This window comes from Ictidomys tridecemlineatus, chromosome 3 (genome assembly GCF_052094955.1).
Source record: "Ictidomys tridecemlineatus isolate mIctTri1 chromosome 3, mIctTri1.hap1, whole genome shotgun sequence".
Classification (NCBI taxonomy): Eukaryota; Metazoa; Chordata; class Mammalia; order Rodentia; family Sciuridae; genus Ictidomys; species Ictidomys tridecemlineatus.
Window position 1 is genome coordinate 212,755,575 of NC_135479.1, and position 24,134 is coordinate 212,779,708.

General features: G+C 59.1%; 1 protein-coding gene across 7 annotated transcripts in view; it reads right to left on the minus strand.

The window, feature by feature from the left end:
- Nucleotides 1-3,089: 3,089 nt before the first annotated feature.
- Nucleotides 3,090-24,134, minus strand: part of Tmprss2 (transmembrane serine protease 2) — a 34,661-nt gene continuing 13,616 nt past the window's right edge. For all 7 annotated transcript variants that reach the window (XM_021725256.3, XM_078044681.1, XM_078044676.1 and 4 more), the window contains exons 4-14: nt 21,011-21,097; nt 20,208-20,327; nt 16,509-16,635; nt 15,268-15,378; nt 12,419-12,462; nt 8,724-8,892; nt 7,444-7,619; nt 6,510-6,605; nt 6,082-6,224; nt 5,515-5,667; nt 3,090-4,459 (exon numbers count right to left, since the gene is read on the minus strand). In XM_021725256.3, coding sequence (XP_021580931.2) covers nt 4,448-4,459; nt 5,515-5,667; nt 6,082-6,224; nt 6,510-6,605; nt 7,444-7,619; nt 8,724-8,892; nt 12,419-12,462; nt 15,268-15,378; nt 16,509-16,635; nt 20,208-20,327; nt 21,011-21,097 — 1,238 coding nt within the window. In that variant the 3' untranslated portion in view covers nt 3,090-4,447. The remainder of the gene's footprint in view (nt 4,460-5,514; nt 5,668-6,081; nt 6,225-6,509; nt 6,606-7,443; nt 7,620-8,723; nt 8,893-12,418; nt 12,463-15,267; nt 15,379-16,508; nt 16,636-20,207; nt 20,328-21,010; nt 21,098-24,134) is intronic.

The window sequence follows — 24,134 nt, forward strand, 5'->3', positions numbered from 1 at the left end:
GGACTCTGCTCTGCTGTGTGCAGTTTTCCTGGAGATCCCTGGAGGGTCTGGGGTGGGGGGGAGTGGAGTCTGGCTCCAGGGAAGGGCAATTTATCTGGAAGCTAAGCCTGCTGGGGCTCCGCCATGTCCAAGATGTGCCATAACACACCAGAGTCCCCAGACTTTCCTGACAGGTCATAGGCGGCCAGGGGTAATGTCCTGACCCTTCCCCTGACTCCTCACTGGGTGGGGCCTGTGCTCAGTCCAGGGCTGGACTGTCCTCTGCCACCCCACATGGGGGTGACCCCAGCTGCTGCCCACTCCATGGCAGCTGCCTGACGTCCATCTCCTGGGCAGAACATACTAGAACACCAAGGATGCGTGCTCATGGCCCTCCCTGAGGGCAGCTCTGGAATGGGCCCCACAGGCTGAGCAGAGGCAGGAAGGGCCAGAGAGAGCTGGACAGAGGAGAGCGGAGCACCTGGTCTCTGGAACCCGGCTGGCCCGCTGGAGCTGGACCAGGCTGGGAGGAGCTGGGGCTGGCGTGACCCTTGCTCCCTGACGCTCTGGCCTGGCTGTCCTCTCCCATGCCAGGGCCTCCGCCCTCAGGACAGTCCTCCTGTGGCATAGAGCTGGTCCCTTACCAGCGTGGGGAAGCCCCAGGGCAGGCTCAGTCCCTTGAGGAAGAAGTGGATCCCGGGGGAAGACCCTCCCCCAGGCGGCCATGAGCCCCAAGGCCTGAGGTTGGTCTGGTTCCCCTTTATCCTCCCCCAGACACAGCGCTCCTGGGAGTGCAGGGGTTTCACATGGTCTGAGTCCCGGTCCCAGTGGGGGGCTCCAGGTGGTCTGTGGCTCTTGGGGCTCAAACACCCACCATGGGTTTGTTCCCACTGAGCGGGTGACTACGCTAGGGATGTTCTCCGTGTGACTTTCCAAGTAGTGAAAGTCCCGGCTCCTGCCTCAAACACTGGGCGCAGCCGGTGAGCTTGGTCCGGGCCATGCCATGCTGTCCAGCCCTGTGTGGGCTTGTTGGGCCGTGCAGGCCAGTTCTAGGTCAGCTCTGGTCACAGCCTTGGATCTGGAATCAGAGCTGGATCCACTGAGCCACGGCAGAACTAGAGCAAAGGGCTCCAAGCTTGCCAGGGACCTGAGTTTTGGGTGACTGTCCCCAGGGACTCTGCAGAGGTGGACCCAGCTCTCATGCCCAGGCTAGGCTCAGGCTCGGCCAGCTGCAAGCTGCAGCACCAGCTCAGTCCACTCCAGCTCCCTGATTGGCAGCTGGGTGGTTCAGGCCAGGCCATTTCCTATGGGGGAGCAGCGTCCAGTACAGGAAGTCACTCTCCTTGTCTCTCCCCAGCTTTTCCTTTCAGGAGAAGTCATTGTCGCCAAGGATCAGTCATTCTAGGGAAAGTCATTGTCCAGGGACAAGGCTGTGGGGAAGCACCACACCTGCTCTGCACTGAGGGACACTGCTTCCCTTGATTCCAGAGCCCTCCCTGGTGAAGTGCCCCTTGCTGAGGCTTATTTGTGACACGGCTCCTGGGGACAGCTGGGCTCCCAGGCATCCTGGGCACGATCCGCTCAAAAGTGACACACACAGCCCCCACTCCACGTGTTTCCATGCAGATTTCTTGGTGGGTCCCCGGACGGTGTTCCCTTGATTCCAGAGCCCTCCCTAGCCAGCAGCCCTTTGGGGACTGGTGGGGAGAATCTGCCTGTCCTGTGCACCCCAGCGCCCCAGTCCCAGGGAGGCTGTTTTAGGGGCTTTTTCACTGCTGGGACTAAAGGATCTGACCAGAACAATTTCAAAGGAGGAAAAGTTTATTTGTGGGCTCATGGTTTGGGAGATTCCAGTCCAGAGAAGGTCAGCCCCATCCCTCAGGGCTTGAGGTGACGCAGAACATCGTGGCAGAAGAGTGTGTTGGAGGGAAGCTGCTCCCAGGATGATGGGGAAGGGGACTCCACTCTCCAGATACAAATTCACACCCAAAGCCGCACCCCAGTTCCCCCCTTCCCCAGCCACACCCGCCACTTCAGTTAATCCCATCAAGGACTCATGCTGATTAGGCTAAGCCTCCGCCCCTCATTTCTCCTTGGAACTTTCTTGCCTTGACTCACAGGTGGGGGCACCTCACATCCAAACCACAACAGAGGCCCACAGGTGGCCTGTGCCAGCTCCCTCCAGTTCCCGCTGTTGGGCTGTTCATTGCCCTGTGTTTGTAAATCTGAGTTTGGCTGGCGGTGTCCCTGTTCTCATCAGCCAGGGTGCAGCACTGCAGCGCCACTGTGGAGGCCAGCACAGGGTGGCGCAGCCTCTAAAGGTGACACGTGCTAGAGCCGTAGCTCAGGCTGTTAGGGGCTGCTGAATGGCAACGCCGTCCGGGGACCCACCAAGAAATCTGCACGGAAACACGAGGAGTGGGGGCTGTGTGTCACTTTTGAGCGTAGCGTGCCCAGGATGCCTGGGAGCCCAGCTGTCCCCAGGAGCAGTGTCAGTGCTGCCGTCCTAGATCCCTGGAGCTTCCCACAGAACCACTGTCCCCACTCAGAGCCTGTCATCCAAGACAATCCAGGGCTTGGGTCGAGGCTTCGCTCTGTTTTTTCCATGTGGACAGGTTTGAGGAGGGAAGCCAGCCACGGTCGTTTCCTCCAACCCTGGTACACGCTGAGGATGCCCCAGGAAGAGAGGCTTTCTGCCCCACGTGGGGAGAGGCACCCAGTCTCTCTCCTGCCTGCGCCTCCAACTCCAGGGCCTTGGGATGGATACACTGGAGGAGGCCTTTCTGCCACCGTGAACCCACAGAGACTATGGAAAGGAACTGACTGCTTTGGTCAGGTTGGGCCTGAGGACATGGGTACCCTGGGCACAAAGGTGGGAATGAGTGGCTCTCAGGGCCCGAATCTGGGAGAGGTGGGAACCTGGACATGGCCCCTCCAGGAGTCACCAAGGGTCACATCCCACGTGACAGGCTATGGGAATCGAGGGACCTGGCCTGGCCAGGTGCTCCAACCAGCATCCCCTCACCCAAGCCAGGCCCGAACTCCTTGCTGAACAAGGAGAGGCCACCCAGCTCTGCTGCCCGGCACAACTGCAAAGACTGGATGCATACTGGGGAAAAGCACACTTTATTTGCATAGTATTTTGTCATTGAACTTTACAGCTTAGAACAGACAGAGAGCAGGAGACGAACTGCGGTCCACACTGATGGGAGACGCACCGAGAAGGGAGCGTTTGGCCACTTCCAGGAGCTTGAGCATCCGGCCTGGGAGCAGGCACCTCTCAGAGCCGCACGTCCGGAAGGTCCCCGGTGCTACTCCCGAGGAGGTGTGTGGGAGCACCCACCCTCCCCTGCCAGCCCAGTGGGAGCAGCCCATCAGCCACTGGAGCCACGAGAGCTGGCCACGATCAAGGTGGTCACACTGTGCACTTGGCCATGTCCGAGCGGGCCCTCCCTCCAGTGGAAACCCAGGGCCACAAGGGGCCACGGGAGTGCCGCACACACCTGTCCCCTCTGTCACAAGCTTGGGGGCTTTTCTTTCACACTCCTCTGCAGGACCTTGAGTTAGGAGCCAGCTGTCACGTGACAGAGACTCAAAGGCCCCCTGTGCCTACGGGGCACAAGTCGAGCTTCAAGGAGCCCAGTGCGGGCAGGCGTCAAAAGCCAGGTCCCAGAGCACCGAGGTAGTCGAGGAGAAACCAGACCCGGAACCAGGGCTTCCGGATCTGCACATCCCTGAGTCCCCAGAGGACCTCGGCCTCCATGGGATGAGCCGGCCCCCAGAGGGTTCACGAGGGCTGGGCTCAGCCCACTGGCAGCCCAGGGGCCAGCACAGGCTCTGAGGGGGAGGGAGGAGGCCCAGGGAGAGGCCAGGGCCAGGCTGCAGGGGTTGCAGTGGGTCTGTGTTCAGCCCCGGCTCTGAGGGCTCGGCCTACACACTCAGCCTCAAAGGTTTCTGCTGTCCCCATAAGTGGCCAGCATAGCTGTGCCCTAGGAGGACTGGTCCCTTTGTTTCTAGCCAGCATCCACCCTGGGTGCTGAGAAGGCACTAAAATATGACCAGCCACCTAGAGAGCCAGCTGGCAAGGTGCCCATGTGCCTGCCCTCAGGTGGCCCTCCCTGGCCACCAAGACCCCTGCCCTCCCCTCTTCCCTCTCAGGTCATCCAACCATTCAGAGGTCATCCCTCCACACTCATCCAAAGGCGGGCAGCAAGGCTCAGGAGGAAGACCCAGCAGGGCAGCCCCTGCACGCATGTCCCTGGAGGGCCTGCCACCCCACTGGACAGAGGGTTGGGGGAGTGGACGGGGCGGGCCCGCAGCCTGCACTGGATGCGGACAGCAGCAGACAGACAAGTCACTGTTTAATCAAAGTGAAAGGACCTGGGATCATCTGGAAAGGCACACACAGCCCCAGGTGTCCTTGGGTACGACCTTGAGGACAAGGGAGTCGTGGACACGGCCACACAGGTCAGCTGTTCGCCTGTGCAGAGGGAAAAAGAAACAGACGCTGCTTTCTTCAAACAGCAGCAGGCAGGCTCCTCCTCCTCCAGGTGCAGATGGCAGGGGCCAGGCTGCAGGGGGACGGGCGGTAGGGACCCCAGCACCTCTGGGAACAGGCTCAGCCTGGGAGCCACACTCGGCTGAGGACACCAACACCTTAGGGGTGTCACCGTGGAGTCCTTGCTTCCTACCTGCCACACGTCCTGACACCCGGTCCTCTGCCGCTGCAGCCACACACACCCGCTCCTCTGCTCCCTCACCCCCGTGCCCAGCTCCCACTGTCCCTCCTTGTTGCCCCCAATCACAGCCACACCTGTCTGCGTGCAGCCACCTGCCCCTCTCCAGGTGAGGCCCAGCCCCAAGGTAACGTGAAGGCCCTGCACCCAGATGTCATTGAGGGTCAGAGGTAGAGCACTGCCCCTGGTCCTGGCCCTCCTTCAGCCCCTGAGACCTTGGGGACACGAGGAGAGGAAGAGCATGTCTCTCACCAGTGCCAGCCTGGAAGGAGTCAGGACCTGAGACTACGGGCGGCCTGCTGCCCCTGAGCTGGGGACACTCAGGGCTCAGGATGGCAGGGCAGGATGGCAGGGGCCTGGGGTCACCCTCTCCGTGCTCCTTACCCTGCTGCAGGGTCTGGGGACCCAAGGCCCCCAGACACTCCTGCACCCCTTGAGTTGGGGGCTGCCTGGGGCCCTTGGGAGGTCCCCATGAGAGGGGCGCCCCATCCGACTCTTCCCTCTGCTCCCTGCCCCTCACCACAGGGTTCAGTTGATGTGGGCGGTGGTGACTGGCCAGCTGAGCCGGCTCCAGTGCGAGGGCAGAGCCGCAAGGAGGGTCCTGCTGGCTTCTGCCACCAGCACCAGTGGGCACCAGGGCCTGGGGACACTGGATTGGGGGTAGGTGATCTTGATCTAGCTTCACTGCAGCCAGGGGAAGCAGGGTGGCCTGGTGCCTTGGTGGCTAACCAGCTTCCCACAGCAGAAGCTGGCCTCCTCTCAAGGAGACGAAAACCCAGTGGAAAGGACAGGAAGTTACCCTCATCTGTCGGTAGATCCAGTCTGTGAACACCGTCATGTTTCCGTACACTCCGGGCCTGTTAGGCTTGGCACACCCAGATCCCCAGCTCGTGTCCCCAATCAACCACCAGACTTCATTCTTCAAAGTGACCAGTGGCCCTCCACTGTCCCCCTGGGGGACACAACAAGTTACCGAGAGTAGAAAGGCTAGTTGCAACCCTCAGCCCATCTCAGAGCACCTAGAGGGCGCGGGGTCCGGGGTTAGGAGTCGGGGCGCCGTCTGCCCTCCACCCCGGGAGGCAGGCTGCGGCAGCAATGGACGCCCAGCTCAGCGTGGCCAAGAGGCCGGCTGTCTGTGGTTTAAGTCAGCACACTCCCTCCTGCTGCCCGGGACGTCCCCAGGGAAGGGCTCTTTCCCAGGAAGCCGAGCGCAGGAGGCTCTCATGCTGTTGGTGACCACCAGTCCCCACAGCTGCCCCAGAGCGGTATCAGCAGGAGGCCTCACAGAGCCCCGCAGAGCATGGACCCTCACAAGGGATCGGCAGGAACTGGCGAAGCTCAGAGTTGAAGAGAAACTGGCGATTACCTGGCAGGAGTCGATGCTGCCCTGCAGGTACCCGGCACAGATCATGGCCGGCGTGATGAGGTTATTGTAGACATATTTGCTGTTGCAGCGTGAGTGCTCAATGAGGTACACCATGGCAGCGTTCAGCACGTCCGAGGTCTTCCCTAAGGACAGAGTCAGGGACCAGAGGCTCTCAAGGGCGAGTGGATGTCCTTCCCGGAGGCCATGCCTGCTGTCCCCTCCCTCTGCCCATCCTGGTCCCAAGCATGGCGTGCTAGGTAGGGTCAGTGTGATTTTCCCCATTAAGATGGGGAAACTGAGGCACAAAGCCAGGTGAACTGCCTCAGATCATCAACCACTGAAGAACAGAACTGAGACTCAAACCAACTGCCCACGCCTTGCCCCGCGCTGCCCCCACGCCCCGCTGGCCTGCATGCCCCGAGCCTTACCTTTCTCATAGGTGGCCCCCCACCCAGAGATCCAGCACGGCTGTTGTGCCTCCAGCATCATGCCAGGATTGGGCAGGCACACGGGCTTCACCCTGTCTGTGCCAAGAGGAGGAAACCATGAGCCCTGGGAGTCCAGCAGTGGCCTCAGGCAAGAGACTGCACCTGGCCTGGCCCTGTGCAGAGGCAGCCCTCACCACCCTGCCCCGAGAACCCCGGATGCCTATGTGCCTTGACACCCCCACTGTGTGCCCTGGCAGGCCCCTCTTTCTAACAGGCGAGAAGTTCCCCTCTGAATCCTGTGACATCGCTGCTCCTAAAAACACGTTCAGCCTCCGGCTCCTGGCTCCTGGTGGGCTCCCCTGTGAGAGCCCTTTCCCACCTTGAAGGCAAGTTCTTCATGGGGAGGGGGAGGCCCTGCTTCATCTGCACCCACGTGGGGCTAGAACATTCCAGACCTTCGCATAGACTAGTGCGGGGGGGGCAAACAGGAAGCTGAGGGGACGCGCTGGTGTGACCCGTGATTCTAAAGGACATCACTCCCTGAGTGCACATGGGGAATAGAGCTCTCTTTAGAAATTGCAAGCCTCATGCTCCCAGCTGGAGGTGATTCCATCCCGGCAATGTCTGGAGACAGCTTTGATTGTCTCGACTAGTGGATGCTACTGACCTCTAGTGGGCAGAGGACAGGGACGCTGCTAAACGTCCTGCAAGAGGCAAGCAGCTGCACATCAACGAGGAGCAAATCTGGCCATCCCTGCTTCCCTTCCCTACTCCAGGGCACTCCTGGCCTCTGCCAAGCCCTCCTCTAGCAGCGCCAATCCGTTCAGTGCCAATCTGTCTTCACTGGCCACGCGTCTCGCTAACAACCAGCATCTCTCTCTTTACAACCTGGCCCACCACCACTGAACCTCAGCATCACCCCGGCCACACGTACCATTGAACGTCAGCGGTGCCTGCAACTTCATAAGCGCAACATCGTTGTTCTTGGTCTTGGAGTCATAATTGGGGTGAGAGATCACTTTCTCGACCCGGTATCCACTTCCATAGAGCATGGAGGACTGTCTCAGAAGGCCTGCGAACACCGTCCAGTACCGCGGGCTGTTGAGAGGCCTGGGAGACAGAGGCACAGCACACAATGTCTCACCCCGCGCCAGACGGTCTTTGCAAACTACGAGCTGGAGCGTTCCACCTATCACCCCCCCACACACGTGCCCCTCTTTCTGCCTCCAGCTGAGGACTCTGGCTGCTGTGGCCGCTGCACTGGACCACAAATGGGCCCTGAATCTGCCCTAAAGTTGCAAACCCCGTTTCTGGCAGGACTGGGTCCTATTAACCTTCAAATGTCAGGTCACTTCCTGGTAGACAGCAGGTACTCAAATACAAGTATGCTAATAAACACACTTGGACTCTAATAATAATCGAGACATTCCCTTTATCCACGGATTTTATTTGGGATCTGAGGGCCCCCAACTGCTAGAGAGCTCTCAGGATCCAGGGGCTTGAAGGGAGAGGCAGAAGGGGACACTCCTGGGCGAGACATGGACACTCCCTGCAGCTTTACAGCAGCCCCCATAGAGCAGGGCACACCTGTGTGATAGGTGCAGACCATGTAGGTCAGAAACACTGAGTGACCCGTCCTAGACACACAGCCAGAGGACGGCCAGGCCAGGAGTGAGGCTTCCTGCAACACAGGCGGGTGCCAAAGTAGACGCTAAGAAAAGGAAGCGGGCGGGGGCAGTACCTTCCACAACCCCCAGGCACCCACCCCTCCCTGCCCGTCTGCATGGGCACAAGGTCCCCAGTGCATCTGAGGGCTTCTCCTGGCACCAGCATCCGGGAGAGGGGAGGCCCGACAGCAGAGGCCCGGAAGGGCAGGGCAGGGCAGGAGGGAGGCTGCAGGGACCAGGTCACAGCCATGAGCACAAGCCACCCTGGCTGGGTCGCAGGGCCAGGGCCAGGCGAGCAGGGGCACACCTGCTGAGAGTGGACTGGCCTACCCACACTCAGCCAGGCTTCTGGCTGAGAGCTGTCACAGTCTGCCCAGGGCTCGTGGTTCCTCCTCTTGGCACAGACAGGGTGAAGCCCGTGAGCCCCACTCGCCTGTGGATACCAAGGCCTTGGAGCTTCACAGCCCTGAATAAGGCCACAGAGTCTCACTCCAAACCCAGGGTTCTTGCCACCCCCACCACCCGACCTCGAGGGACGTGGACATACTCCTCCACGCAGTGGGCAGCGGTCACAATCCACTCAGGGGTGATGATGGAGCCTCCGCAGACGTGGACGCCTTGGACGTGCAGGCTGACCTGCCAGGGCCAGTCGCCCAGGTTGGCGTTGGATCCACCCACGATCCTGCTCTGGCGCCGCAGAAAGGGGCCACCACACTCTGGGGACAAGCGAACGTCAGCGGGAAGCCAGCCCAGCAGGAGCCACCAGGCACCCAGCACCCAGCCCAATCCTGAGGGCACAGGGCTCCCACCCAGGGGTTCACCAGGCAGGGCAATCGGCAGGACGGCCCTCTCGCATTCCCCTGCATTAGGGGTCCAACGAGAGGTGTCACAGTGTGCCCTGGTAGAAGGGAGAGCTCCCGACTCTGCAGAAGTCCACAAGTAGGAGGAGAGTGAGGAGGTGAGTGAGGGGAATGAGGAGGTGAGTGAGGAGGGAGTGAGGAGGAGAGTGAGATGGAGGGAGTGAGGAGGAGAGTGAGGAGGGAGTGAGGAGGAAAGAGTGAGGAGGAGAGTGAGGAGGGAGTGAGGAGGGAGTGAGGAGGAGAGTGAGGAGGGAGTGAGGAGGTGAGTGAGGAGGAGAGTGAGGAGGAGAGTGAGGAGGGAGTGAGGAGGAGAGTGAGGAGGAGAGTGAGGAGGAGAGTGAGGAGGGAGTGAGGAGGTGAGTGAGGGGAGTGAGGAGGGAGTGAGGGGAGTGAGGAGGTGAGTGAGGAGGAGAGTGAGGAGGGAGTGAGGAGGAGAGTGAGGAGGAGAGTGAGGAGGAGAGTGAGGAGGAGAGTGAGGAGGAGAGTGAGGAGGAGGGAGTGAGGAGGAGAGTGAGGAGGAGAGTGAGGAGGAGAGTGAGGAGGAGAGTGAGGAGGAGAGTGAGGAGGAGTGAGGAGGAGAGTGAGGAGGAGAGTGAGGAGGAGAGTGAGGAGGTGAGTGAGGAGGAGAGTGAGGAGGATAGTGAGGAGGAGAGTGAGGAGGAGAGTGAGGAGGGAGTGAGGAGGAGAGTGAGGAGGAGAGTGAGGAGGGAGTGAGGGGAGTGAGGAGGTGAGTGAGGAGGAGAGTGAGGAGGGAGTGAGGAGGAGAGTGAGGAGGAGAGTGAGGAGGGAGTGAGGGGAGTGAGGAGGAGAGTGAGGAGGGAGTGAGGGAGTGAGGAGGTGAGTGAGAAGGAGAGTGAGGAGGAGAGTGAGGAGGTGAGGAAGTGAATGAGGAGTAGAGTGAGGAGGAGAGTGAGGAGGAGTGAGGAGTGAGGAGGAGAGTGAGGAGGAGAGTGAGGAAGAGAGTGAGGAGGGAGTGAGGAGGTGAGGAGGTGAGTGAGAAGGAGAGTGAGGAGGAGAGTGAGGAGAAGAGTGAGGAGGAGAGTGAGGAGGAGAGTGAGGAGGTGAGGAAGTGAATGAGGAGTAGAGTGAGGAGGAGAGTGAGGAGGGAGTGAGGAGGAGAGTGAGGAGGAGAGTGAGGAGGGAGTGAGGAGGAGAGTGAGGAGGGAGTGAGGAGGTGAGTGAGGAGGAGAGTGAGGAGGGAGTGAGGAGGAGAGTGAGGAAGAGAGTGAGGAGGGAGTGAGGAGGTGAGGAGGTGAGTGAGAAGGAGAGTGAGGAGGAGAGTGAGGAGAAGAGTGAGGAGGAGAGTGAGGAGGAGAGTGAGGAGGTGAGGAAGTGAATGAGGAATAGAGTGAGGAGGAGAGTGAGGAGGGAGTGAGGAGGAGAGTGAGGAGGAGAGTGAGGAGGGAGTGAGGAGAGAGTGAGGAGGGAGTGAGGAGGTGAGTGAGGAGGAGAGTGAGGAGGAGTGAGGAGGAGAGTGAGGAGGAGAGTGAGGAGGGAGTGAGGAGGTGAGTGAGGAGGAGAGTGAGGAGGGAGTGAGGAGGAGAGTGAGGAGGAGAGTGAGGAGGGAGTGAGGAGGGAGTGAGGAGGAGAGTGAGGAAGAGAGTGAGGAGGGAGTGAGGAGGTGAGAAGGTGAGTGAGAAGGAGAGTGAGGAGGAGAGTGAGGAGGTGAGGAAGTGAATGAGGAGTAGAGTGAGGAGGAGAGTGAGGAGGAGAGTGAGGAGGAGGTGAGGAGGAGAGTGAGGAGAGTGAGGAGGAGGTGAGGAGGTGAGTGAGGAGAGTGAGGAGGAGGTGAGGAGGTGAGGAGGAGAGTGAGGAGGTGAGTGAGAAGGTGAAGAGGTGAGGGAGGAGGTGAGTGAGGAGGTGAGGAAGTGAGTGAGGAGGTGAGGGAGGAGGTGAGCGAGGTGGAGGAGTGAGGAGGGAGTGAGGAGGAGAGTGAGGAGGAGGTGAGGAGGAGAGTGAGGAGGAGAGTGAGGGGGAGCGTGAGGGGTGAGTGAGAAGGTGAGTGAGGAGTAGAATGCGGGGGAGAGTGAGGAGGAGAGTGAGGAGGAGAGTGAGGAGGTGAGGAAGTGAGTGAGGAGGAGAGTGAGGAGGTGAGTGAGGAGGAGAGTGAGGAGAAGAGTGAGGAGGAGAGTGAGGAGGTGAGGAAGTGAGTGAGGAGTAGAGTGAGGAGGTGAGTGAGGATGAGAGTGAGGAGGAGAGTGAGGAGGTGAGGAAGTGAGTGAGGAGGTGAGGGAGGAGGTGAGTGAGGTGGAGAGTGAGGAGGAGAGTGAGGAGGTGAGTGAGGAGGAGAGTGAGGAGGAGGTGAGGAGGAGAGTGAGGAGGTGAGGAGGTGAGCGAGGAACGGTGAGGGGCCGGGAAGGCTGTGTGGCCTGAGTGTGCTCCCTGCGGGCCGCCAGGCCTGGGAGTCCTCCAGGTGAGGAGGTGGTTGGACCTGAGGCCAGGTCCTCTGCTGGCAGGAGAGCTGCCTCTCTGATGCCTGGGGGCCCTCTGGCAGCCCTGAGGCCCTGGGGGACGGTCTTATGGAGCAGAGCCAAGGGCTCAGGAGGAAGGGATGGTCGAGGGCATGGGAAGCCGTGGGAAGTCCCTGGGAAGGTGGGCAGTGTGGGGTCCACTGGCCAAGTGCTTCCCGGCGTGGCCTGTTGGCGCCTGAGGAGTGTGACCTGGCTCCTAGAGCACCCGTCAGGGCTCCTTCACATGCCTCCTCATTGCATGGAGGGACGTGGGTGTGGGGGGGCCCAGGCCTCTCCTGGCCGTGGGGACACCCCTACCCAGCGGGCACTGAGCGCAGTCTTGCCGGGAGCCACTGATTCTGTTGGCTTTAGCTCGTCCAAGGAGCGGCTGAGCCTGGGGACCAGCGCCCAGCGTCAGGGAGCAGGCCAGGCAGGCCCTGCTCGAGGGCTTGGGAACCATGCTGATCCCAACAGAGAGGTGCCGCCCAGCTGAAGCCGCGTCCGGAGGGGAAAGGAAGGGAGCTTGGCGTCTGGGCTCTCTCCTTCCAAGGCCCAGTGGCCACCGAGCCCCAGATGGCCAGGTGGTGGCACTGTCCTGAACCTGCCAGGGTGTTGGGCTCAAACCCCAGGTCTACACGGTGGCTCTGACGATGCCCCCTTCTCTCCCTGGCGAGGGAGCCCCAGGAAGCCTCCGGCTCAGGGGGACGGGAACAGGCCGTCAGGTTCCTATCCAGGGTGGCATGCTCTTGGACCACTGCTAAAGACAGCTCAAGCACACCCAGATTAACAAGGGAACCACAGGGCTCTGGGCACATCCCAGCCACTCCCTCGCCCTACACTTGCTGCGTCCCCTCAAGACACAGCAGAACACTTCTGTGAAGACGCACCATGTTTCCTGCTTAGAAAGACAAGATGAGCTGAGAGGCACTTACCCACGCAGCGTAAGGACACCACTGTGTTTGAGGAGCAGCTGTCACTGAAAGAGAAGAGGGGAATTCTGTCACCTGATAAAGGAGGAGATGCCTGGCCCGCAAATACTCAGAAATGAGATTTCCTCCCCCTGTTGTCTCTCCTGTCTCCCCAGAACAAAAGTGTCCACCCCTGAAGGCTTCAGAAAGACGACTAGATCTACAAAAGGGACAATTTTTAAAAGGGTCAAAGTACCAGGTCAGATCTCGGCTGTTCAGTACTGAGCAAGTTCCTTAAACCTCCTGTTCCTAAATTCCTCACGGGAAAAATAACATGATCAGGCAGGTTGAGCATCCCTCATTTGAAAACTGAAATCAGAAATGCTCCAAATTCGAACCTTTTCAAACAGCTCCTTGGGAGCACAGTGGAAAATTCCTCGGCATCTGACCCCATGGGATGGGTCACCGTCCAATGCAGGCCTATCAAAACTGTCACCTCAAGTCACCCTCAGCCCAGGTGCACAAGACACAGACAACTCCATGGGTTTCGTGAGTAGACTTTGACCCCGTCCTCAAGTGGATCACTGCAGACATGCAAAGATTCCGACTGGGAAATCTGAAATGTGGATCACTGTGGTGCCAGGCTTCTCAGACAAAGGTACGCAACATGCAGGGCCAACCCAGCTGGCCGGGAAGGGAGGCCCGCGGAAGTGATGGTGTCCCTTTTGTTCTTGCAACCCAGGCCACCTGCTAGTGACAGGAGGCTATTCACTGGGAAACGTGCCTTCAGATGGTGGCACCGCGTGTGCCGAAGGCAATATGACCCATGCTCGGCCTGGCAGCAGGAAAGAGCCACTTGTCCAGAGTCAACGTCCTTGGTTATGGATGACAAAGAAAGAAGGGGTGCCTTCCATCCCTGTCCAATAGAGAACGGTCCCCATACACTGAGGAGGGACACCAGAGCTGCGCCAGCACTGACCACTGGGTGTGGGTTCCATTGGACAAAGTCTGTTTTGCAGTGACCAGACCACTCTGACGGACATGGAGCAAGACACTCACCCCTGCCACGACGTGCCTAGACGCGGCAGGGACCTTGCCCAAGGCACACACATGAGCCGGCCTCGGGAGGCTGGCAGCCACAGTGTCACCGACACAGCCTGAGCCTCGTGCGTTCCAGCTCCCTGGGAGAACTGCACCAAAGGCAGCGCGTCCCAGAACCCCACACTGCCTGGCACTGCCCCAGGCTAGAGCCGCCCAGGTGCCCGCTGGGTGCCCTGGCCACGACAGCTGAGGGGCACCAGAGAGGCCACACAGAGGCAGACTCCTGCTAGAGGGAGGTGCTGCCTCTGTGTGGCACCCTAAGGTCCACGGGTGCCACCACAGGCAGCAGCACCTGGGAACACGGTGGTTATTCAGGGGACCTGGCCAGGAGCCACCTGGAGACTCAAGCATCAAGGGCGGCTCTGAGGGACCCCACCTGAGCCTGCCGTGCCGACGGGCGACACTCTAGACAATGACCTTCTCTTCTTTCCTCCAAGCCTGGCAGCCACCTTGCGAGTTCCCAGGGCTCTTGCCGAGGGACGGCAGCTTCTCCCCTCCCCTGCTCTGCCCGCCCCCGGGTGCCTGGCTTTTCCTGGCTGCCTGACTTCCGTGTAAGGGAGGAACACAAAGAACCGCCGGCATGTGCAGAGCAGGCAGCTGTGTTTGGCCCCGCTGTGTGGACGGTCCACCTGGCCTGCAGGCGCAGCCCTGCCCCGGTCCCAGGACAGCGAGGCTGCGGCAGAGCTCAGTGCCCCACCCCACCTCGGACAGAGCCACCAGCCACACACACCAGTGCCCACCTCCACACAAGGAGAAGTGGGTCACCTCGGAGCTGGAGGCTAGGTGACAGCGAACCCCTGGGGACAAGTGACAGGACCTGGGGGTGAGAAACCTCATGTGCAAAGCACACTGCACCCTCCAGGATGACAAGTGTTCTGGTAAGAGCAGGGGCCTGCAGGGGACTGGCAGAGGGGTGGCCAGTCCCTCCCTGCCTCCTGGCCAGTGCAGCCGCTGTTAGTGACTGCCCTGGAGCTCCCTGCCACCCATGGCGCCCACCGTGACCTGCCCAGGGTCACAGCTTAGCCTTGGGGTGCAGGAAATATTTGCTAAATGGAACTAGCCACCTGTGCCTGGCCCCTGCTGTGACGGACCCGACCCTGAGATGTTATTCTCGTGGATTCCTGCCTATGGACTAAATGTGATCTGTCCCCAGACTCATCTGGAGTCTTACGTTAGTGGCATTAAGAGGGCAGGAACTTAATCCAACTATGGTGTTTAAAGATGGGGCCCTTGGAAAGTTTAGACTAGATGAGGTTGGGGTGGAACCCCATGCTTTAAACCTGGTGGCTGTATAAGGAAGTGGAAGGAGACCCACAAGACAGGCGCTCCCCTCGTGAGGTGATGTGGCACAAGGTGCCCTTGCCAGAGCCTGTGCCACACTGTTTGGACCTTCTACTTCTAGAGCCATGAGCCAAAATAAATCTCCAGTCTTTATAAAGTAGTCTGCTCAAGTGTCTTGTTATAGTAACGAAAAGGTAACAAATGCATATTCCCTAGCATATGTACGTACACCTCTGGTACCTGGAGAATGAAAAAAAAAATCAACTACCAATAACAGGGCGGACAGCAGAGGTCACAAACAAAATGGCAAATAAGTGTCAATCTCTTCCCAAGAAGAACGAATCTGGAGCAGCCTGTCCTACTTAGCTTCCAACCTCTTCCCAGTGTGGAACTCATCCACACCCAGAACAGCAGCTTAGAGAGATCAGCTTGGGACAGTGATGCCCGGGGGTCCCCTGTCCTCACCACCACCCTCGACAAGGGAAAAACACCTGTGGTAGAGCTTTTTATAGAGATCGACGGTGACAACGCTCGCATTCAGCTTCATGAAGCTCGCGGCACCGCTGTCGTCCGCGATCCCCCGCGTGGAATAAAAGCTGTTCCTAAAAAACAAAAGCCTCCGTAAACAGCGTCACCTCAGAAGCCTTCGCGAGTCCCAGGCAGCACTTCCAAGCCGTGCGCCAGCAGAGGTGGCACTCTCCTGCCGGATGGGACCTCGCTCTGGAAACTGGCAGGGACACACCCTAGGACGGCCGAGGGCCACAGGGCTCCCTGGGAGAGAAGGTGGCCTCAGAGCACAGGGCCTTCCCCACCCCGAGGGCCGCCCTGCCTCCCCAGGGACCCAGGTCCATCTCCTCCAGGCCCACGCTGAGATGGGTCCCTGGGGTAAGTGTCCAGGGGAGGGGGACCTGGAAGGGGCATGTGAGTCAAAAATCCTCCCATCCTCCCTGGCAAAGGGACTGATGCCTACGGGGGGGTACTCCTCCTGAGGGTGGCTGTTGGGGACCAACCCCAGCCTCTGTGTCACCCTCTGTCTCACAGGAGCACATTTGCCCATCCGCTTTCCCACCCAGAGGCCAACCGGCCCAGGCCCTCTCCAGGTGCCGGCAGCATGGGGCACCATGGTCACACTTCCGAGCCTCCAGGACATGGGCCAACATAACCCTCTGCTCTGCACAATGACCAGGCTCAGCTCTTCTGTCACAGCAGCTGAGAACTAAGACACCGGCCACGCTGCTGAGCCCGGGCCGGGGGTCCCAGCCTGGGACACTGCCTCCTGACCAAAGCCCTCAGTGGCTCCCGCGGGCAGTGAGAGCTGCCTGGGATCTGCCAGGCCACCGCCAGTCCAGCCGTCCTGGCCCTGCTGCAGCGGCTTCCACCCGGAGAGGCGAGCCAAGCAGACTGCGCGCAGGCTGAGCGGCTCCTCCAGAAAAGAGCCACCCGAGGCCCTCAGCCTGCACCCTGCCCGGGCACCACGGCCCCGGGGACCGTTCCTGAGTCACAGCGGTCTACAGCGACCAGGGAGCTGAGGCGGCGGCCGTGGGCCGGGCTCACTAGACACAGGGGAGGGCGAGCTCTGGAGGCCCAGGTCCACCTCCCCATACATGGACCAGCTTCGGGAGGTGACCATGGTCTCCAGCACCTTCTCAGGAGGCGGAGACGGTCTGCCCTAAGTCTCTGCCGTCGGTCACTATCTCCGCGTGGGGCCGCCCCCCGGAGGCACCAGACTCACTTATAGCCCATGTCCTTGCAGGCCGCCCTGGCGAAGTGCTCATTCCAGTCATCCTGGCACACGGGGTGCCAGGCCTGCCGCTCCGGCGAGTAGACCTGGAGGATGAAGTTGGGTCCGTAGAGGCGAACTGCGTGAGAAGAGAGCTCTCCTGGGTCCCGGGCAACCGCACCGACCAAGGTGATCCCCTGCCACCCGCGTCCCGCCACCTGACCCGGGCAGCTCTCCTCGGGCACCACGAAGGGAGCCACAATTCTACACAAGAGAACTGGACGCGGTGTTCAGACGCATCCTCATATAAGTGCTCACTGCCGCACGGTCCACGACAGCCCAAAGCGGGCAGCCCAGTGTCCAGCAAGGGAGGACAGGGCAGGCCCAAAGTGTGTGGCGGACTGACATCTGCTGCAGACGGGAAGGAAGCTGTGACCCTGCCTAAGAGGCCAGTCCCAATGGCCCAGAGATGGCCTGAGACCACTAGGAGCCATCGCACGGAGGAGAAGTCTAGGAGAGGAAGGAGGGCAGGGGCGGCAGGAGCCCAGGAACCACGTTCTCCATTGACGGTGGATTCTCTGTGGTGGACCATGGCGCACACAGCTGCAGATGTGTAAACACCAGTGCACTGTCCACCTCACGAAGATGATTGTGAGCTACAGCTCAATAAAACTGGGCTTAAAAATAAAGAAATAAGCTGGGCGCAGGGGCCCACGCCTGTAATCCCAGTGGCTTGGGAGGCTGAGGCAGGAGGATCGCAAGATCAAAGTCAGCCTCTTCAAAAAATGAGGTGTTAAGCAACTCAGTGAGACCTTGTCTCTAAATAAAATACAAAATAGTTTTGGGGATATGGCTCAGTGGCCCAGTGCCCCTGGGTTCAATCCCCGATGGCCCCAAAATAAATAAATAAATAAGACAGAGGGTGAAAATTAAGTGTTCTTTAAAGAACTAGCTGACCTCTTGGTGTCCAGGCCCTGGGCTCTGCAGAGCACCCAGGGTGGCGACAAGGACCTGGCATCTAGGGGACTTTAAGTGCCTCCGGATTAATGACCTTGGCCTTGCAGTTTAAAGAAACTGGTCAGCTTTGGGGCACAGTGGAAGCCCTTCCCTGTCTGGCCCATCCCCCTGGAGTGGCACACCTGGAGCCCTGGGAGCCCTTGGTGGGGTGGAATCTCGTGAGAAGGACTGCTGGGTGGGTCGTGGGTCATCAGGAACAACCCTGAGGAGAGTGCTGCATGAGACCCAGCAAGCCCCCGCTCCCGGTGCGCAGTGAAGACGTGCCCAGGGTGGTGTCCACTCCGACGTGACACTGTTCCTCACAAACAGAAAGTGGCCATTGAGCCTCGAAGGAGACGGACGCAGCACTCAGTGCAGGGAGCCCATCTGAAAAAGCCTCAAACTCCTGGGCCCGGGACATTCCGGAAGGGTAGAGCCAGAGACCAATGGGGCCAGAGCTTCCAGGGCTCGACCCCAGGGCAGCCTATTCGGGAGGACGCCACTGTGGCCAGCACGCCGCACTGTGCTTCTGTGGAAACCCACATGCTGTGGGGCGACTCCTGATTCCCCGCTGGGCCTTCTGTGAGCCCAACGCTGTTGGGAGAATTAGAAGGAACTGGACCTAACGTAGCTCCACAGGTACAGGTGGAGCTGCCCCTGCAGAGTGAGAGAGACCTGAGGGTCCCGCCTCCTGGGGGTCCCAGGCTGCTCCCTCCCCCAGCCATTCACATGCGGACCAGCGGGAGCCACAGTGGGCAACGGGGAGCTGGACAAGCCTCCAGTTTGTCTGTTGCGCTTCCTTTTAGGAACTAGGGATTTTTCCAGCTTTACCAAGGTCTAAAGGACAAACACTGGGTGTGTTCCGGGGTGCACCGTGAGGATTGGATTCCCGTGTCTGCCGTGAGAGGGTCACCAGCAGCGCTCACACCCCCATGCCCCTCGCCCCAGAGGCATGAGGGTGAGAACACTGAGACAGCCCTCTGAGCCCGTCCCAAGGGCACCATATTCGCCGCTAGCTGCAGTCGCCGCTGCCACTCTTCAGTTTCTCTTCCAACATTCCCAGGAAGACTGGCGGGACAGCAGGGGAGAGAGCCGACCACTGCTGACACACTTACATGCACACCTTGCACAGAAAACTCCGTGCGTGGGGATGGGACGTCCTTCCAGGTCAGAGCCAACCCGTGGTGAGAACCGCCTGCTCTAGGAGCAGGTCGGTAGCACACTCCCGTTAGGTGCAGCCATCTCCTCCCAATGAGAAGTCCACGTGGAACTGGGAGAATGGCAGGGAGGAGCCACACACGGCAGCACGCGGAGCCCCAGCCGGAGTCCCATGTCCTGCGTGTGCTGGCAGGCCTGGGGCACTGCTGCTGCGGCTGCAGCCGGAGAGAGAGCCCTCCTTCCACCAAGAGCCTTCCTTCCCTCTCCTAAAGGGGGAGGAGGCAGCCCTTCTGGGGAAATGAGGCAGCGCTGCACCGGCTGCAGAGCCCAGGAGACATGGCGTCGGAAGAGACCACGCCTGGATCTCCCTGCCCACTCATTCAACCCAGAACAGGAACCCGGGGAGCGGCAGCACACCTCGGTGCCACGGCCTGGAGAGGCCCACAGAGACGAGCACCGCGGGCTGGAGCTCTGACCCTCACACTCAGGCAGCCACCAACTGCCCTTGAACCCACCTCCACGAATCAACAGGAGATAGAGAGAGAGTCTCAACTTAAAACCACAGTGAGATGTCACCAAAGAGGAAGAAGAGGAAGATGATGGGGCCAACAGCCAGGCAAGGACAGAAGCCCTCGCTCCCGCCCGCGTGAGCGCCCACAGGAAGGGCCGCGGGGAAGCTGCTGGGCACCTCGGCAGAACTACTCTGTGAACCAGGGCCCAGGTCCAGGGGAGAGACGGCCACACCTCCGCCCAGCACTGCCCGTGCACCACGCCCACACGTGCAACCTGCCCACGTCCACTGGGAGATGGACGGGTAAAGAACTCGGCAGGCCCCACGCAGCCTTGAGGGGAAGGGCAGCCGGCTGTGCGAGACGCCAGTGCAAGAAGCCACACCCGTTCTCACTTGTGCGTGGGTGTGCAGATGCACAGTGACGGTGGCCACAGGCTGGGGTGGGGGAGACGCTGGCCAAGGGAGACGCGGCCTCTATTAAATAGGAGGAGCCCCTTCGAGAGGTCTAGGGGGCAACCTGGCAACTCGGCTGGCAGAAGGTCGTGTGTTTGAAAATCACTGAGAGCAGATCTTCAGAGATCTCCCCGCAAAAAAGGTGGGTACCCCATAAGGTGATGCCTGTGGGGTGGCCTGGGCAGCCATTCTGCAGGTGTCCCTAAGCCACAGCAGCCCACTGAACACCGTGAATGTGGCACGGCTTTAACTTGTCAATCGACAGACCCACATGGAAAATAAAGCAAACCCAAGTGCTCACGTGTGACAAAAGACTTTAAAGGCAGCTTGTCTTAAAGCCACACAGTGACCCCCAACTTCACATTTTAAGCAGCTTCTGGGCTTTCCACCGCGGCCCTTGGCCTTCGTCTGCGAGCACAGGGGTTTGAAGGCAGTCTCGCGGGCCCTGCCATGGACCTCCCACCCTGCTGTGTGACGCTGGACCACGAGGACAGCCCTTCTGAGGCCAGGCTCATCCTCAAGACGGGGACAGAGCTGGCTGGTCACCCCTTGCCCAGGCAGAGCTGCCGCTTCCCAGGGCCAGAGCCGCTCACCGCACTGGTTCTCGTCCTCGCCGTTCGGGCAGTGCGCGATGCCATCACACCAGAAGGAGGGGCTGACGCAGGTCCCCGAGGAGCCACACTCCATCTCGTACGCGGAGCACTTGTTCTCCACTAGCAGAGGAAACAGAGGCGGGAAGGAGACCGTCAGCTGAGGACCAAGGGGACCTCACGGAGCCCCGAGGGGCGCCATCATCCACCCTGGAGCCCGTGAATAAAAAAAGGAAAAATAGCTCCCCCGATTTTTAGTAAGTAGGGAATGTGTCCTTGTCACCAGTGCACAAATGGAATTAGGGCTGGATATGGCGTGTCCACAAGGCCGATGGGTAGGACCCTCCCAGGGGACTTCAGAGCCCCCCATGTCCCCACTGCCCCAGGGTAAAGGCAGAGACAGACACCCTGCTGCCCGCGGTGCAGGGCGGGGCTGCTCTAGAGCAGCCACTGTTACCCAGCAAACATGGTGACCAGGGTTGGCCCCAACGAGGGGGCCAGCTGTGCTCACAGAGCTGGTGCCACCTTGCTCTGGCAAATTCTAACAGTTCCTCCTGTGGTGTGTCCAAACTACAGCAATGGCCCGCGATTGCTGTGACCCACAGGCTAAGAGGAAGCCCACAGCCAGGTGGGACCCATGAGATGAGCCGCTCCCAGGACCAAACGATGAGAAGGAAGGTCCAGGCCACAGTCTCGGAGGGGCCTTGAGGCCTCCCCAGCCCAGGCAGCAGGGTCACCCTGTGCCCAGGACGGCAGGAGCCATGGCTGAGAGGTGGCAGCCGGCCCAGGGGGCTCTCTGAACTTACAGAACTTCCAGACCAGGACAGCGGCTATAACAGTGACCACAAGGAAGGTCCCGAGGGCAAGAGTGACACACAGGACTTTCCTGGCCCCTGCAGGAAAGAGAAAGCAGGACAGCTGGTGAGCACTGACCCTCCCCCTCCCCCAGCACGTCCCAGTCCTGACGCTCCTCCACCAGCACCAGGGCCACGTGGAGCCTGCCAGGCCCTCCGTCCGGCTGGAGTGGCTCAAGGTGACAGGACACACGGACCTGCCCACTGTCTGGCTGGGCCTCATCCGCCTTAAATGCACTCCGAACACCTTCATCAGCCCACGGCTGGCCGAAACCACGTGACCCAAAGCCCATTTCTAATGGAACATTGAATATCCCGTGCAGTTTATTGAACCCTGGGCAGGGGACAGCAGACAGCTTCACAGGTTTACCTTCCCACCGCCATAAGATCAAAAACCAAAGTTGGACCGAGCTCAGTCAGGGCCGCCTGACCACCCGAGGAGGGAGCCCTGCTCAGGAGCCCCACATGTGCCGGCAAGCTTTCTGCCACTAAGAGACACTCCCAGCCTAAGAAATAGTGGGTTTTATACACTTAAAAATGTGAGTTGACGTTGGAAGAACAATGTGTCTCGGGGCCTGGCTTCTTCCACAGCAAGAAACGTCCTGCTTTTTGGAGAGCAGAACCTCTGGTGAATGAAGCCCACCCAGCCTTAAAAGCTCTGCTCCCTAAAAAGGGTCTTCAACTAGGCCAATGATGAATGGGGAAATCAGAGAGGAAAAGCACCTCATTTCAGTAATCAGGAGCCCGAGCCATGTGACAGTGTCCCCCACTGTCATGGCCCCAGGAGAGGCACCCAGGGCGGAGGAACCCGTCTTCCCCAAGGCTGTTTGGAGAGCTGATCGTGTGCACCACCTCTCCCACTAGACAGCTTCCCGCTGCCTGTGGCTTCTTATGTTTTAGTTCATTAAATTTAAATGGAGTTAAATAAAAGTACGTAACTCCAAGCACTTAAGTAGTCACAGTGGCCAGTGGCTACCATACTGGACAGGGCGGGCATAGAACATCCCCATCACTACTGAAAGTGCCCATCACACAGCACCAGCTTACACCCTTGGGTCCAAGGGCAGAATACAGGCCCACTGCAGCTAAGAATAAAGTAATTTGAAGACGGTCAGCAGTTTACTCTGGACAAAACAAAAAGAGGGCATTTTTTATCGGAGGTGTGAACCAAAGTTTGCTTCAGAGTTCGGAACAGCCGGGCTCAGTGGCCCATGCCTGTAATCCCAGGGACTCTAGAAGCTGAGGCAGGAGGATCATGAGTTTAAGGCCAACCTCAGCAATTTAGCGAGGCCCTAAGCAATTCAGAGAGGACCTGTCTCTAAATAAAATATAAAAAGGGCTGGAAATGTGGTTCAGTGGTTAAGCACTTCTGGCACCAAAAAAAAAAAAAAAAATCCTAACACAGTGCCAAATACCATGAAAGCACCCTGCCTCCAGACAACTGTCCCTTATGCTGGGCTAAGGAGGGTGCCCAGCCGGTCACCTCCAGCAGTTCCCATGTGGCATGCAACCTCAGACTCTGGAGCTCCCAGAAGCTTTCCTTGAAAGAAAGGTAGAGAGGTGGGAGAGATTTGATGAGAAGGTATCTATTCATTCATTCATTCATTCATTCATTCATTCATTCATTCTGGTGCCAGGGATTGAAGCCAAGGGCACTTAACCACTGAGCCACACCCCCAGCCCTCTTTTATTTTTTATTTTGAGACAGGGTCTTGCTAAGTTGCTTAGAGACTCACCAAGCTGCTGAGGCTGGCTTCAAACCTTCCATCCTCCTGCCTCATCCTCCCGAGCTGCTAGGATTATAGGCGTGTGCCATCGCGCCCAGCAAGAAGGCACTTAAGCAGACCCTGCCAGGCTGGTCAGGCGGAGTCCCCTGCTGCCTTCACCTATATGCTCCTGGGCTTCCAAAAGTCCGTCAGAGCAAGAAATTAAGGTTCTGGAGTTGGAGAGCCAGAGAGGCCCACCTGCTGGGGTCAAAGCCACTCCTGCCTTCTCCTCGCCACATCCTGCGGATTCTCCAAAGGCTCGCAGGCAGTAACAGACTGAAGAACTTCCTGAGGACCTCGTCCCCAGTCACCAGAATTTCTGACTGACATCTGGGAAGTTGCACTCCTCACAGGTACGGCCCAACGCTGGCCTGAGAACTGCGCCCAAGCAAAGATCTAATCAAAATCTGGCTAAAGGTGGCCGTGCCTCAAGGTGGCAGGGTAGAGCCCAAAGGAAGTTCACAGGAGAAATTCCAAATGGCCTCTGGGACCCATGACCAAGGACACTCCTCTCCTTGGATGACTCCCCTGAATGCCATTGTATCTACGATAAAATAACTTGCTGAGGCTGGGGGTGTCGCTCAGTGGTCGTGGCTGCCCAGCAGGCACGAAAACAAGGCCCTGGCTTTCATCCCTGGTCTGGTGAGTCAGGGTCATCACACCAGGCGTCTTTCACCTCCCAGTGAGGGTGGCAATGTGCCAGGTCTCCCCGGGGACCCGAGCACAGTCGGAAGCCTCAGCTTTACCTCTGGATGGGGATTTGCCCCAGTGCGAGGTCAGCTAGACTCGCCTGGGTCCTGGTTTGCAAAGGCTGCTGCGGAAGGGTTCGCGGACCTACCATTCACCTGCATTAATCATTATCCAGTGGCCTGTGGCTGGCCCTGCCCTGCAGCTTCCAGAGTCAACTATTTGCATCACAGGATTGTTGACCTTTGATTTTCCAAACAGTCTTTCAGATGTATACGTGCTGCTGTGCCAATGGAAACTCGTATAGCTGCTGCTAGAACAATACGTGTGTGTGTGTGTGTGTGTGTGTGTGTGTGTGGTGCTGGGGACTGAACCCAGGGCCTTGTGCAGGTGAGGCAAGTACTCTACCAGCTGAGCTCTCTATCCTCAGCCCAAAAAAACAAAAACAAAGTTCTATGCTCTCCAGATGGGGTACTTCTGGGTTACTACTTAAATCACTTGGAAAACAGTCTCAAAGCTGAAGATGACACTTGCAAAATGCATATCATCTCTTGGGTTATATGTAATCACATGTTCTTTAAAATAAAACCAAGGTGAGTTCAATAAATAATACGTAAAAATTT